We start from the raw sequence: 15,862 nt of genomic DNA, 5'->3' as shown, positions 1-15,862 counted from the left end.
AGCACAATCATGCTAACAGTGACCCCCACTGTCTTGTTGGCCATCTCCCATCCGTATCAACTTCTATACCCTTCACTTAGCAAAAAATGTCAATTATAAAATATCCAATTCCTTCTTGATCTATATTAATGTGTAATAACTAATAAGAAAATTTAAAATTGCCTAAATTATAATAAAATTTAATGTACACATAATATATTTCCCAAAAAAAATGCTTAAAAAGAGATATTTTTGATTAAAAATTAAACAATCTAAGTAAACCAATTCCAAACATTTTAAAAGTGAGAACTTACAAAGTTTCTTTCTAACTAAACTTCCAATTGCAATTACAATTTCAAAGAACATACATTAACATACACATAACAAAAAAAAAAGGAGGACAATCTCATTTTTTCATTTTTTGCCTTTTATAATTGCCTTATGTATCGATTAGGATAATTTATCATTTTATTATTTAAAGGCTCATAATGGTCGTTTGTGTTAGTTGGGATAATAAGGCATTATTTTAAAATTAACGCACGCATCGCCTGCAATATAAGGCTAGTATTACATATACAAACTCAATGACCAATCACTTGAAGTCATTTTCCTCCATATACTAAGGTTGTCTTTGGCAAAGATATGTTCGAAAAAAAATAAGAGCTTTGAACTATATGGGAGGATTGATTAGACAATTTTTTAATTTGAATATTTGATAAAGAGAAGGTTAGAATAATTGATTTAATTTAAAAAATTCTTTTTCAAAAAGTTGAGGGGAGTAACTCTATAACATTAGGAATGCGTGGGCTAAAATTACATGTATGTCTAAAATTTTTTAAAAATTACCGATAGTACATAGGTATATTCAAATACAATAATGGATTATTCCCATGTCTGTATTGGTCATGTTATGCAATCAAGCAGCATCAACTATCAGTTACTTATCAAACCACCTTTGTACAAATGGCTAATAAAATCAACTAATCAAACAAACTTATACAACCAGCTAACAACTATCAACTAATTGCCAAACAGGACCTATGAGGATCAAAGTTGATATCTTAATTTTTGATCTCGAAGTCGTTTTTTTCATGTGTTAAAATTTGGGTAGGCTAAGATTATACCCGCAAGAGGCAATACTACTTTACTAGTAGGGAATGGGCTTTTTTTTCTTTTTAAGGTAAGTAGGAGGCGTCCTAATCGGACAGGAACCTCGCACAGGTCAAATCGGTCCGAGTTCACAGGCAAGGTCCCTTGGAGTAGGGGGAATGGTAAGGGGAAATCCCGACCCCTAAAGTGCCTCTAATGGTGTTTGATTCCACAACCTCAAGATTGTGAGATACAAACCAAACTACTAGACACGTACTACTTGATTAGTAGAGAATGAAATTAGGTATACTGAAAAACTAACTATTAGGAGTATTTCTTATCTTTTACGTTCCAGTACATATTTCTAATTCAGTACTATTTTTATCATAAATCCAGATATACAATGTGCATGATGTACCTAAAGTTATATTTCTTACTCATTGCTTATTTGAAATCCTTCAATTTAGCAAAATTTTAAATTGCATAATAAGTAGATTTTCAAATAAACAAATGGCTAAAAATAGCCTCATATATGCAATGTATATATTACATCGAAATGTATGATGAATGGTCTTCTATGATAGTGGGGTAAACTAAAGCAACTTTATATTAGATGTAGACCAATAGTAGCATAATTGATATCAACTATCAAGACTCAAGAGTCAAGAGCACCGTCCAATTTTCAATAATGGCACACGGCGTGCAAGCATAAAGCAAGGCCTAATTTTTCAGGCATCATAATTCATGAACTCCCTTCACTTTCTTTTAATACTCCTTCAAACCCTTTTCTATTCACTACTCTACTAAAGCTCTATCTTTAACATGCAAGCCACCTTTTGCTTAAAGAATTCTCGCATGTAGGACCTCAAATTAAGGGCAGCCCACAACAAAGCAGCACCTGAGAATTGAGATGTTGCTCATAAATTTCAGAGTTCATAGTCATTTCGCTTCAATTTCTACGAATAGAAGTTTTAGGTTAATTTGTACCCTTTGTACTTTTGCAGACTTTAAAATTTTTGCTACAACAATACTTTTACAGGATACCTAAATTACAACATATTCCTAACTTTTTTACATTTCTTGATGAGAATCGAAACCACAACGTATACATAAAAGGTGAAAGGACTTACCATCCTTTCACGTCCTAATAGTACTATTGCAAACTTGTTGATTTTACAATGCGTTGTACAACAAATTATACTAGGTTACCCCCCCCCCCCTTTTTTTTTGATAGTTTTATTTAATCATGATTCCTTGAATCAACAGAATCATACACTCAATAATATATTAGCAGACATTCAATCTATTTATCTCAAATAGAGAGAAGTCTCTTGAATCTGAATCAATTGAAGATAAAATTACGTCCATGCAACAAATTCAGACCTACGACGGAACTTCTTCCTTGCTAACAACTCTGACACAATCTAAGAACTATTCTTTTTGTGAGAGATGGCTACTTTATCTATCTTCTTCAATGAAGATCTAATGAACCTTAAAATGAAGTTCATGTTACCTGGCCCACCAGATTGGTTCAAGCTCCATTTCACTGCTTCAATTGAATCTGATTCAATAGCCATTGGATGAATGTTGAACATGGGATTATTAATCGTGATATGAATGGCTATGTGAATGGCCAAAATTGAGGCTGCATTGAAATCCATGGGAGGGATGGGACAGGAAAAAGCACAAATACTCGTTCCTTGCTCAGATCTGAGGATTCCTCTAGTTACATAGCCTGAATTGTGGGGGTTGATTGAGACTCCAACTAACCAAAGATAGCTTGGCCTGATAGTTACTTTGCACTGTCTGCAATTTTGAGAGATAAGTGTTTTTTTTTTCTTGAGTGTTACTTCATTCCATCTTAAACAATATGAGGCTCTTACAACTTCTTCTGGTGTGTATGGGAAAGGCTCCTTCCAACCTTTGATCCACCATCCAAGACGAAGGAGGATGAGATTGAGAACTTCTTTTGACGAGCTTGCTTTATTCTTGAAGACTCTTTCATTTCTTTCCTTCCATATAAACCACAAAATCACAAGAAATATGGCACTCCATACTTTTTTGAAAAAATTCTTTCGAGAAGGGAAATACCATTGAACAAAAGCCATTTCAATGGAGGAGGGACTGACCCATGAGAGGTTCCACAATTCACACCACCAATTCCATAAACATTTTGCAAAAGAGCAATGAAGAAGAAGAAGAAGATGAGAGGCATTTTCCATTGAAGAGCTGTAAAACAGACATGGCTTCAGTTTCAGGTAAAATATTCAGTGAGACTAACTTTTGTTTTGTATTAATTTTTTACATGATTGCCAGCCATGAAAAAATTTCAATACGTATAGGTACCAATCCTTTCCAAATTTTCGAAGGATTGGGCTTGGACATGGGCCTGTAGTTTTCATGAGTTCTAAATAGAAGGATTTCATCGAATAAGCTCCAGAGGGATGATGGGCCCATATCAATCGATCTTCATTTCCTTCTATGAGCTGGGTTTGACTCAGTAGGCCTAGAAGGGAGGCCATCCAATCTGGTCTTGTGGTGTGAAGGGACGCCTCCAGTGGAGGTCCCATTTCCATAGAGAGTTCTCCCAATAACCCATTGGGGCTATATGAGCTGATATGGGTTATCTGAAATAAGATAAAGCCTTGGGTATTCTCTCTTGAGAATAACATTGTTTATCCAAATATCATGCCAAAATAGAGTATCCCTGCCATTTTCCACTTTATCCTTCCACAGTGCTGATGATTTCTTTCGCATCATGGTTCTTCAATATATGATTACAAATTGACTTCCAAGGACCACCATGTCTAAGTGGGGTAAAATTTATCATACAAAATGTTGAATCATATTTGTATTTTGATTGGATTACCTTCCTCCACAATGAATTAGGTTCATTAGAGAATCGCCATATCCATTTGCACAACAAACCCAGATTTCTCTTGAGCAAATTACTGATGTTGAGTCCACCTTGATTCTTGGGAAATTGAGTAAGTTCCCATTTGACAAGCGCCAAAGCTCGCTTGTCCATGTCACCACTCCACAATTTTTTTTGCTGAATACTAATGATTTTTTCTATGATCCTTGTGTCATTGTGTATAATGACATGAAATAAATGGGCAGATTTGAAATAGCAAATTTGATTAAATTTAATCTGCCTCCTATGGAGAGCAATCTCCCTTTCCACGAAGCAAGTTTTCTACTCATCCTTTCGATCAGAGGTTCCCAAGCAGTTAAACAGGAGATATTACCCCCAAGAGGTAGACCAAGATAGGTGAGTGGGAAAGAGCCCACCTTGCGATAGAGTTTCCTTGCTGCCGTTTGTAGCCATTGATTGTTGATGTTGACTCCCATAATTTCACTCTTATCAAAATTGACTTTGAGTCCAGAAGCCAATTAAAACAGAATGAGAGTTTTTTTTTATGCTGAGAAGATGATCCATATTCTGGGAAGTGAACAAAATTGTATCATCTGCAAACTGTAGGTGAGACACTGGAGGGCCATCCTTGCACACATTCGCTCCTGACCGTAGGTTCAGATTCGTAGCTTTATTTATGAGCAAATTCAACACCCCCCACTAACACAAAGAGAAGAGGTAATAAGGGGTCTCCTTGCCTGAGGCCCCTTTGCAATTTGAATGGTAATGATGGTGCTCCATTCAGTAGAATCCATGTCGTCGCCGAAGAAACACAAGATGACATTTTCTCCATGTGATGGGGAAGCCCATCTGAGATCACGTCCAATCTAAGAAAGACCATGAGACACTATCAAAGGCCTTATGAAAGTCCAATTTGAGGATCAATGCCTTTGCTTTCGATCTTTTACAAGAATCAATGAGCTCTCCAGCTATAAGAATACTGTCTAAGATTTGTATTTCTTCAATTAAGGAAGACTGGTGAGAAATAACCAAGTCACTCATTACCTTCTTCAATCTCCTGGCCAAAATCTTTGCAATAATCTTGTAAATTCAATTGACCATACTAATTGGTCGATAATCCTTGAATCCACAAGGATTTTCAGATTTGGCAATGAGCGCAATAAAAGCCACATTATTCCTTTTGAACGTTTACTCGATCTCCAAAATTCATGGACTAGGGAGTAAATTTCAGTCTTAATGAGAGGCCATGATGATTTTATGAAATTAAAAATTGAATCCATCCGGACCCCGTGATTTTGATGGATTGCAGGAGGCAACCGCCTGGTCTATTTCCGTATGTGAGAAAGGATCAATCAACTCCTTCGCTTGAGATTCAGACATTTGATTAAAATGAAGATTCAAAAAAACCGGTCTGGTTTGAGATTCTTCCTTGAAAAGATTTGTGAAAAAATTCAAAGCTTCCACCTTGATCTTTTCCGATTCGACCACCTGATTTCCTTCGATCATGAGAGACATTATCTTGTTTTTTATTTTTCTAATGGATGCATATGATTGAAAAAGCTTATCACCATATTTTAGCCACTGAATACGAGAGTGTTGGGCCCAATAGATTTATTTCTTTCTAAGCCAGGCCCATAGTTCAAGTTGTGCAGCGCTTCTTTGCTTTACTTCCTCTTTTAATAAGGATCTTATGTTTTGCAATGTTGTCCCATATATGGATTTCTGTCTCCAACTCAGAAATCTTTGCTTCAATGTTTCCAAAAACTTGATGGTTCCAGATTTTTAATTATGCTTTCACCCTTTTGAGTTTATCCATAATTCAAAGACCTGTTGACTTATTCTATGCAGAAGATATGATGTCCATACATCCTTTATAATGAGAGAGCCAAACATCTTGAAAGCGAAAAGGCTTAGGTCCCCAATCTACCTCATGCGAGTTGATTAGTAGAGGACAATGATCAGAGATGCTTCTTTTGAGAGTTGAGACATTAAGAGCTAAGAATCTTGTGAGCCATTCCGGTTGAAAAAAAACTCTATCAAGTTTACTTTTCGAATTGCCCTTAAACGAAGTAAACCACCCATCAGAGGGTTAATGTCAATCAAATAGAGGTTGCTGACAAAATTTCTGAATTTCAATGAGTTGCTTGCACTAGTAGAAAAAGGTCGATTTGCGTCGGACCCTGGACCCCTATTTGCGTCGGACCTGGGTCCGACGACACAGGTCTCGACGCAGATGACCTAAAACTGATCTGCGTCGTATGCGAAAACGACACAGATTGTTAAGCTATTGCGTCGCACGTTGTATACGGTGCGACGCAGATGGCTCTCTGATTTGTGTCGCACATAGCCCATGGTATGACGCAAATCATCCATCTGCGTCGCACATACATCAACATGCGACGCAGATTAACACAATAGCCCAGCAAGTCAGACCCATTTGCGTCGCACTTAGTCTTACATCCGACGCAAATGGGGTAATTTTTGTTAAAAATAATAATTCACGTCATCTGAATCTACACAACAAAATCCTAAAAATAACAAAACACATACATTTAAACTGAAATTCGCGAAAGGAAATTCAGCAAAATTGAAAACGCATACATAACAGTGATACATAAAATTATAAATAATATATAAACAAAATTCAGCAAAACTAATAAAGGATAAAGCCCAGCAAGATCTGAAGTGTGAATACAAATTTGAATGAACTTCCTTCGCTAAAAACGAATTCAACAAAACTAATAAAAACAGACACTAGTATAGAATGGACAATTTGCGTCGGATGCGAGGCACCCATTTGCGTCGGACATGGGTCCGACGACACAGGTCTCGACACAGATCCTGTATCCTAATCTGCGTCGAACAACGATGCGACGCAGGTGACTAACTATCTGCGTCGGACCTTACCGACCATGCGACGCAGATGGAAAGGTCGCCAAGCCACAACAACCCAAGACTCATCTGCGTCGCACATTACTAACATGCGTCGTAAATGAGTGATTTGTGTCGGACTTAATCCCACATCCGACTCAAATGGCTATTTTTTTTAAAAAAAAATTTATTTCATTCATTGCAGCTTGTAACTCAAACAAATTAACTGGAATTTTAACTTGTGTTTCAACTCAAACAAACTAAACAGTAATTAAATAAAATAGAAGTGGTTTTTTATTGAGTAGAAGGGCTTCTTTTTACAAACACTAATTTCAAAAAGATATACATACATTACAGAAATCAAAAAGGAGAAAATTACACAAAATCAAAACGAGAAAATTACAGAAAAATCAAAAAAAAAAAAAATATTACTCGCTCGCTAATATTCCCCTTCTATAGTCATTCTGCATAAGATCCAGAAGCTTGTTAACATTCGTTCATCTGACATTGAGGCTCATAACCCAGAATGTTGCTGATTTTCTTGAAAACTCGTGTACATAATGATGCTCAGGGAGATCTGAGAATTAAAAAAAAACAAAAAGAAATCAGATCTAAAAAATGAAAACAAGAAAACCGAACATATATTTAACATTCATAAACCAGATCTAAAAAATGAAAACAAGAAAACCGAACATATATTAAACATGCATAAATCAGATCTAAAAAATGAAAACAAGAAAACCGAAAATATACTAAACATTCATAAACCAGATCTAAAAAATGAAAACAAGAAAACCAAACATATACTAAACATACATAAATCAGATCTAAAAAATGAAAACAAGAAAACCAAAAATATATTAAACATTCAGAAATCAGATCTGAGAACGAACATATATTAAAAATTCAAACAAAAAAAAGAAAAAAATTCAAAAGTGAGATAAAAAATAAAAAATCAACAAAAACCTTATGCGATAATTGAGAAAAAATGTTACAATCAGGAGCAAAAATGTTTGATGTTCATAGTTACATTCGATCAGGAGCAAAATCAACAAAACCTTGTGCGAACGACTGAAAAAAAATCAACAAAATCTTCGATTAAGGTACGGTAGAGAAGAGTTGGAGAGAGAAAAAGAGGGAGAGAGAGAGAGAGAGAGGAGTTGGAGAGAGAAAAAGAGGGAGAGAGAGAGAGAGAGGAGTTGGAGAGAGAGAGAACGAGAGATAAAACGACTGGTGAAAGAATGAGAGAATAAGAAAATTAGGTTTGAGAGATTAAGAATGACACGGGGAAATATAAGTGGGTTAGTGGGTTGGGCGTCGCACATGCGCTTCATGCGACGCACATAGCTTTTGTTATGTGCGTCGCACCACAGGCTTCGTGCGACGCACATAGCTGTTTTGCATCGCACGGTAGTTAGATATGACGCACATTGGTCTTCTTTTGCGTCGATTACCCGTTGTATGCGACGCAAACGATCTTCTGCGACGTTTGTCCTATTGTGCGACGCAGATGGTGAGACGCAAATCGTCGTTTTTCTACTAGTGAGAAAAACAAAATCAACAAAAGCAATCAACTATAATCTATACAAAATTAAAAAATTAAAAACTCAAATATTCAGATCTAACATAGAAAAAACGAAATGAAAAAGATGAACCTAAAAAAACAAAATCAGATCTAACATACAAGAATGAAATTGCACTAAATATATTTAAAAAAATCCTAAATCACCAAAATCAGAGCGAACTTCGTTCTTTCTTCAAATCTCGTTCTTCTTGAATTTTCGATCTTGAATTTGAGAAAACAATAGCGAGGAATTCGGACTCGTTGGCCAAAAAAAGGATGAAAAATCGTCGTTGTTGGTGTTGTCGGGTCTTCGATGCTGAAGATTCGCTCGCTGGAAATGGTGTTGTCGTTGTTGGGTGAAGAAGAAGATGGTTGATTTTAGAGAAATTAAACCAGAGAGATGATGAGAGTTGATGATGATGAGATTTGAGAGAAAATAAATGATGATTCGATCGCCGGAATTACGGTTGAGTGAGGGAGAGGGAGAGGGAGAGAGAGAGAGATGGTGATGAAACGGCTGAAGATTGAGTGAGGAATTAGGATTAAGTGACGCGGCGTGGTTTTTGAAATAAAATTGAGCTGATCTGCGTCGGACGGGTTAGAGGGTCCGACGCATATTGCCTTTGTGCGTCGCACACAGCCCTTAGTGCGACACAGATTAGCCTCGGTTTCTCCACACTACAACGCAACAATATGCGTCGCACCACAGAAACTTGCGACGCACAAAGGTAATATGCATCGCACACACAGATGGCGCAACGCATATTGCTGGTATACCTAATATGTTTGTTGATGTTTGCGTCGTACACTGTGTGGCGTGCAACGTAAATAGGGTTTTTCCGTCATTTCCGTTTCAGTGCGACGCACATCAAGGGACGCAAATCGTCGTTTTTCTACGAGTGTAATTGGATTAATTAACTGGCTGCCATGATCCCTTGCTTCCAAGACTTCGTTGAAGTCACCTGTGATTAAACAGGAGAGTTGAGACATTATATAGCACTCCTCAATCTCATCCCATGTTATCTCTCTTAAACCTGCATCACATGAATTATAGATGTTTATGAGCAGACACTTAAAGCCATTATTCGTCAACATACCACCCATTGCAATCCAGTTACGGTCAATATGACTAAAAGTGAGTTGAAAATGAGAGGATCTCCAAAGAGAGATCAATCCTCCCGAGTTTCCAACAGAGGGACTAAAAAGGACTTCCACATCAGTAAGCTTCCAAATCGATAACAACATTTTTTGAGGGATACTGTCAAGTTCCGATTCTTGGATAGCAGCTTACTAAGGACACTCCTTTTTATTTTAGCCCCCAGACCACGTATATTCCATGAAAAAATAATTATTGAGTATTCAAGATTGAGAGAGAAAAAAGATCACAGGTTGGTGATCCAATCATCTTCTTATTTTGCTAAAATTTTCGTTATCATAGTATGAAGATATGACAGAGGACCATTAAAAGTCATTCCCAACTTTAATCCCAATTCAATAATCTCCGATGCAGCGTAATTATGGATCTCCTTTAGAGGAAGGGGATGAGGTTGATGTACTGGAGTAGAGGAGGCTTTCTTCCTTTCCTCCATTTTCTTTAATTTTTTGAGATTTTTTTGCTCGAGGTGAAACTTTATCGGTGGTGGAATAAAGTCTTTGAATCCCGAAGGAGGACCCGAGATGGAATATGAAGATGAAGATGATGCGTTTATTGACTGTTTCGTTTTTAATAGTGGGCTGAAAGAGTTTGATGTGGTTATAAGAGGGTTGAGGTTTGGGATATTCTGATTGAGCTCATTTGACTCTCTGGTTGGGCTTTAAGAGGGGGGAAGGTTTGTTTTCAATTGAGATTTGAGTGAACTTTTATTTGAGAAAGTCCTAAAAGACTAGGGCTTTTTATTTTCTTAGATGGGTTTTGGGAGAAGAGACAAGTTGGCTTCAGACGAGAGTTCAAAGGGGGATTAAATGAAGATTGTTTAGGTGATGGGCTTAGTCTTGGGTTTTTATGGCTTCTGAGAGGACTGAGGTCAGTTGAAAGGTTTATGATTTGTATTTTTTCCAGAGAAATTGGAGGGGAGCTTACGTGGGATTCACCAGGACTGTTGTAAATGATTGGGGACTCCACAAGAGAGATATGCGTAATTTGAGGTCTGGGAGAGGAAGGGTGATTAGGTGGCTTTTGGATTTTGGAGGAAGAAAAAATGAGCTTTACTGGGGACTTTCATCTTGTCATTGAATAACCAATTTTCATCATTCCCAAGATTCACAGCAGTTCCTTCAGTTCCTGACTGAGGTGGAAGATTAGCAAGGACCTTTGAAATTCCCCTGACTGGAGGTTCCGCCATAGCTAACTCCTGCTCTTCCTGATTGAATTCTTGGGGGAGTCAAGCTCCTCATCTGATGATGTTCTGCTGTCATTTTATCAGGAAGCTTAGTAGCATATATATATCATCAGAGCATGATTTTGAATTGAGTCTTCCACTACAAAGATCTTGAAATGTTTTTCTACCACTTCAAGTAATAATGGATTATTTATATGAAAAAAATAATCTGTAATTATCAAGATTTTTGCATAATCCATTCGAGTATACTCAACTGATCGAACTTGACCATATATACTTCCAATTGTAAGGAAATTTTCATAATTCCAGGCAATCAAAGGGACCGCATTAATTGTGATCCAAGTTTCCCCTCCAAAGTCTTACACTAGATTCGTTTACTTCTCGAATCTTGAGGAACCATCTAAGCAGCCATTTAATTTGCACTCTATCATTGATCGTTTATCTTCCAAAGATTCGAAAGAGATTAAGTGAAGCAGTCCACCTAATGGCTTTATCGTCAGCATATTATCTCCTTCCGCCAAAATGTGACTAAGAATCATTTCAGAAGAGGATGATGAATTTGCCACTGCAATAACACTTCTTTGAAGTGATTATGAGTTTCATCATTCTTTTTTCCTTGAATGGACAAATATTGATCTCCCTTAAATTCTTTCTCTTCAATCTGATCTCTGGTTCTTTCAGTAATTTCACCAAGCACTCTAGAATTCATAATTCTGAATTTGCTCATTTCCCGTTTTGCAATATTTGGGTCAGGTTTCAAGACTTGGTTAGGGACGAGTGGATTTGAATTGTGTGTTTTCGGGTGTTTGATGCATGTGGGGTGGGTGGTGGGGGTGAGGATGTGGTGGGTGTCTTTTGTTTGCAGCTGGGGTCGAGACCTCTTTATATGGTATTTGATCTCTAATGGTTGTTTTTTTTGTAAGTGTTTTGGGTGGGTTTCATGGTGATAGGAGGCTGGTTTCTTTTTAGATTGAAGTGGCCTTTGCTTGGTAAATCTGCTTTATCATTTTTTGCGGGGTTAACCCTCATTCTAAGACTGCCAACTCTTCTGCCATTTTTATACTTGACTGCTCTAACTAATTAATGATTCGAGACGAATTTTATGAACGTATACCTGTGTTTGCAATTTTCTCGAAGTTTCCCAGGAATGAAGAGGTCAGAGATGTTATCGTATGGTAGGAAGATCTTGAAAAGATTGCCCGGGGTTATATTCTCTGGAAGAAAGTCCACGAAGATGGTTCTGGAGGCTAGAGATGGTAATTGTTTGAAAGCTGATCTTCTCATTTTGACAGTGGTCCATTCTCCTTGGTTTCTCCCTTTTTGGATTTTCTCTCTCTTTTTCTCATTCTCTCCTTAAATATCAACATACATACAGGTTATCCTTTCCTTTAAAAGTAAATGTTAGATTGACCTAACTATAATAACTAAAGGAATATCATTATTTTATTATTATTATTATTATTATTATTATTATTATTATTATTATCATTATCATTATTATTATTATTATTATTATTATTATTATTATTATTATTATTATTATTATTATTATTATTATTATTATTATTATTATTATTATTATTATTATTATTATTATTATTATTATTAACTCCTACACTCTCCCCATTTAGTCAATTTTAATAAAAAAAAAAAGTAATTTAAAATAATTGTATCAATTCTTTATATCTATCAATTTTGATAATGGTATTACAAAGTTAATCAAAGCACCAAAATATTATGGGCACCAACTGCAAAAATTACATTTAAAATTTATTGTCCAAAATAACTTTTGTAAAATATTATGAATTCAACTGAATAATACCCAAGAACACATGTTAAGTAGTAAATATATCATTTTCCGATCATTCATCCATTGGATTATAAGAAAAATCTTTAGACTAATGCATGATTGAGCACAATTAGTATTATCTATACAAATATATTAAAAGGCGTGCGTGACAATGTATACACGCCACATGACACCTTCACGCAATGTATACACGCCACGTGGCACCTTTGTCACTCCACTAGAGTTGTCCAATGTGTACCCAAGTGACAAGTCATCTCAACTAACAAAAGTAAAATTAGCTTCCAACAACTTTTGAACCCGTGACCTCTTGCAATTTTATATGACACAATTACCATCTCAACCAACTTTTAATCATGTTTTAAATGTTCACATTATTATATTTGTACCTTTTAAATGTCGAGTTTTTCTTAATATATTTAAATAGGAATGGAAAAAAATGCGTATCAAATTTATAAAAATTACCAACCCGAAGCAATGCGCGGATCTAAATACTAGTTATTATTAAAAAGGAGCTAATAGGATAGAGAGTTTTTGTTATCTTATCGACGTAAATGAGCAACCCAACCGAAGTACTCAAGTAGAAAGCAACACCACAAACAAAAGGGAAATTGGAAGTATACAATACGTTTTTTTTGCAAACACAATAAATTAATCCATATATTTTTGTTAGTTAACTAGAAATGGAGAAGAGAAATAGTAGGCTCCACAATGATTGAAATTATTAATTACCTAAATAGCTGTTTGGACTCATTCCACTACATCAGCAAACAAGCAATAAGTTATTTAGCCAAAATGTTATATAATAACCTTTAAGTTAACCGCCTTCGGCCGCTGCTCCCAGATCTTATCACAGAAAACCAGAGTGCCTTTATTCCTGGTCGCCATATGGATGACAATATTTTGATCAGTCATGAGTTGACTCATGGGCTTAATAAACATCGTCGGGGCAATGTTCATCTGGCAGCGCTCAAAATCGACATGAATAAGGCGTATGACCGGGTGAATTGGAGGTTTCTGTTAAAAGTTCTTCAGGCATACGGCCTTCCTGGACAATGGATTCAATTGATTAGTCAATGTATATCCACAGTTACCTATCGCATTTTGATCAACGGACAAATTACGGAGGCCTTTCCGTCCACTTGTGGTCTCCGCCAGGGTGATCCACTTTCTCCCTATTTGTTTCTATTCTGTATGGATATCCTGTCCCGCATGTTAACACTGGCTACTGATCTCCGTCATTTCGATGGCTTTCGGATCCACAGGTACGCACCTTCTATCTCCCATCTGTTTTTTGCTGACGATGCTCTTCTTTTCTTTAAAGCCTCAACCAAGTCATGCACGGCAATTTCCGATCTTCTGGGTCGCTTTTGTCAAATTTCCGGCCAAATGATCAGCCTTCGTAAATCTTATGTAAAGTTCAGCCCCAATATTCCTGAGAATCGTGTCCTTGAATATAAAGGTATCCTGCAGTTGGATACGACAAAGTCTTTGGGTACATATCTTGGTGCTCCTGTGGATATTCAAGGGAAGAAAACTCAACATTTTACCTTTCTACTTGATAACATTACGCAACGCATAACCGCCTGGAGTCATCTTCCTCTATCCCAAGCGGCGAAATTGATCCTTATAAATTCCATACTGTTGGATTCTATCGCTCACATCCTGTCGGTCTTCTTGATTCCCACAACAATAGCAAACAAGGTAGATGCAATGCTTACTCGATTTTTCTGGTCTACCATTCGGTAAAGGGATTGCTTGGCGAAGCAAGGACATATTACATTTGCCCAAGGGTGCCGGTGGTCTAGGGTTGCGTAGTATTACTTTGCACAATCGCTCACTATTGATTAAGAAAGTTTGGTGTATGCATCGGAATCCCAATCTTCTTATCAGCAAAATTTTTGTTCGATGCAAAGGGCTAATGCAATTACACTAACTAAGCTTCGGCCTTTACAAGGACAATGCTCTTGGGGTGCTCGAGGGCTGCATCAAGCAGAGAAGGTTCTCTTAACAAATTATGTTTGGAAAATTGGTTCTAATTCAGCTCTACTTGCGGGGAAGGAGCGCTGGGTCAATGGGTCGATTCCACTATTTCGGGATGATGTTCCTCTCAGTACTGTTGCTTTGACGACAGTAGCATCACTTTTGTTGCCTCAACACCAAGGTTGGAATGTGCCTCGTCTCTGTGAGCTTTTTCAGTCCTCTACAGTTAGCACTATTCGTGGCATAGAGATTCCACGGTTCACTTCTTCTTCTGACAGTCTTCTTTGGCCTTTCACAACATCTGGCCAATATACCACTAAATCTGGGTACTTTTTCCTCTCTCGAAATACAGATATCTGTAGCATGAACGTCCCTCTGAATTTGAAGTTTTTTCGAATTTTATGGGGACTGCGCATCATGCCTAAATGGAAAATTTTCCTTTGGAAACTTTGCCACAATGGGATTGCGACTTCCGCCAATCTCTCCTCCCGGGGTCTTGCAATATCTGATACTTGTCCACAGTGTAACCTGGCACCTGAAACATCCCAACACATTTTCAGGAGTTGTCACTTGGCTACCATTTTATGGCAATCAGGCCACCTGGGTATTCATTCAAATTTAAACCCTGATGTTGCTTTCCAAGACTGGCTTATTGCCTGGGTCCATTATTTCTACCAACATGATGGCTATCATGGTGATCGTCTGCGATATTTGTGGCCACCTTATGGGGCATTTAGCAGGGTAGGAATAAGGTTGTTTTCAACGGAGTGGTGCAGGACTTGGCATGTATTCGCTCTCTAGTAAACCAAGGTATTCAGCAGCACTTCACGTTTTTGGCTCAACCGATATCCAAAGTCCATGCATGGTCTGCTGACTCAGGACCTCCAGGGTTCCTTTTCGCACATTTTGGCGCATCGTTCTGCGGTACTCCACAAGCATATATCCAAGTGGATGGTTCTTGGACCCCAACTTCTACTTTGGCAGGTATTGCATGGGTAGTTGACCATATCTCAAGCCACAATAGGGAAAGTCAAGGCAGTTGCATTATCGCGCCTTCGGCCCTATCTGCTGAAGCCAAAGCTTGTTTGGAAGCTTTGATTTGGGCTCAAGGACATGGCCTTCGTCACATCATGGTATATACGTACTGTGAACTGCTGGTCCAGGGTTTACGGCATCAAGGCTCCCAACCAAACACAATTGCTTGGACCCTGGACGACATTCGAACCATTGGACAACAGGCTCATGAGCTGGCTACTCATATACGGATTTCAAAAGTTTCTCGCCTACTCGTTCAGCAGGCTCATGAGCTGGCTACTCATATACGGAAAGGCCAAATTCCGTTTACGGCTTTTTAG

General features: G+C 37.4%; 1 protein-coding gene across 1 annotated transcript; it reads left to right on the top strand.

The window, feature by feature from the left end:
• Positions 1-14,432: 14,432 nt before the first annotated feature.
• LOC125498486 (uncharacterized) lies at positions 14,433-15,862 on the top strand. Its single transcript, XM_048646702.2, has 2 exons — positions 14,433-15,167; positions 15,248-15,862. Exons 1-2 carry the CDS (start codon positions 14,433-14,435, stop codon positions 15,860-15,862), a joined length of 1,350 nt encoding a protein of 449 aa, XP_048502659.2.

Source organism: Beta vulgaris, chromosome 6 (assembly GCF_026745355.1).
Source record: "Beta vulgaris subsp. vulgaris cultivar EL10 chromosome 6, EL10.2, whole genome shotgun sequence".
NCBI lineage: Eukaryota > Viridiplantae > Streptophyta > Magnoliopsida > Caryophyllales > Amaranthaceae > Beta > Beta vulgaris.
This window is presented reverse-complemented; position numbering and strand designations above follow the sequence as displayed.

Bases quoted from the DNA above. Each gene is read 5' to 3' on its own strand.
- LOC125498486 (XM_048646702.2), top strand. From the start codon at position 14,433: ATGCAAAGGGCTAATGCAATTACACTAACTAAGCTTCGGCCTTTACAA. The intron at 15,168-15,247 runs GTCCATTATTTC...GGCATTTAGCAG, and splicing joins AAGACTGGCTTATTGCCTGG to GGTAGGAATAAGGTTGTTTT.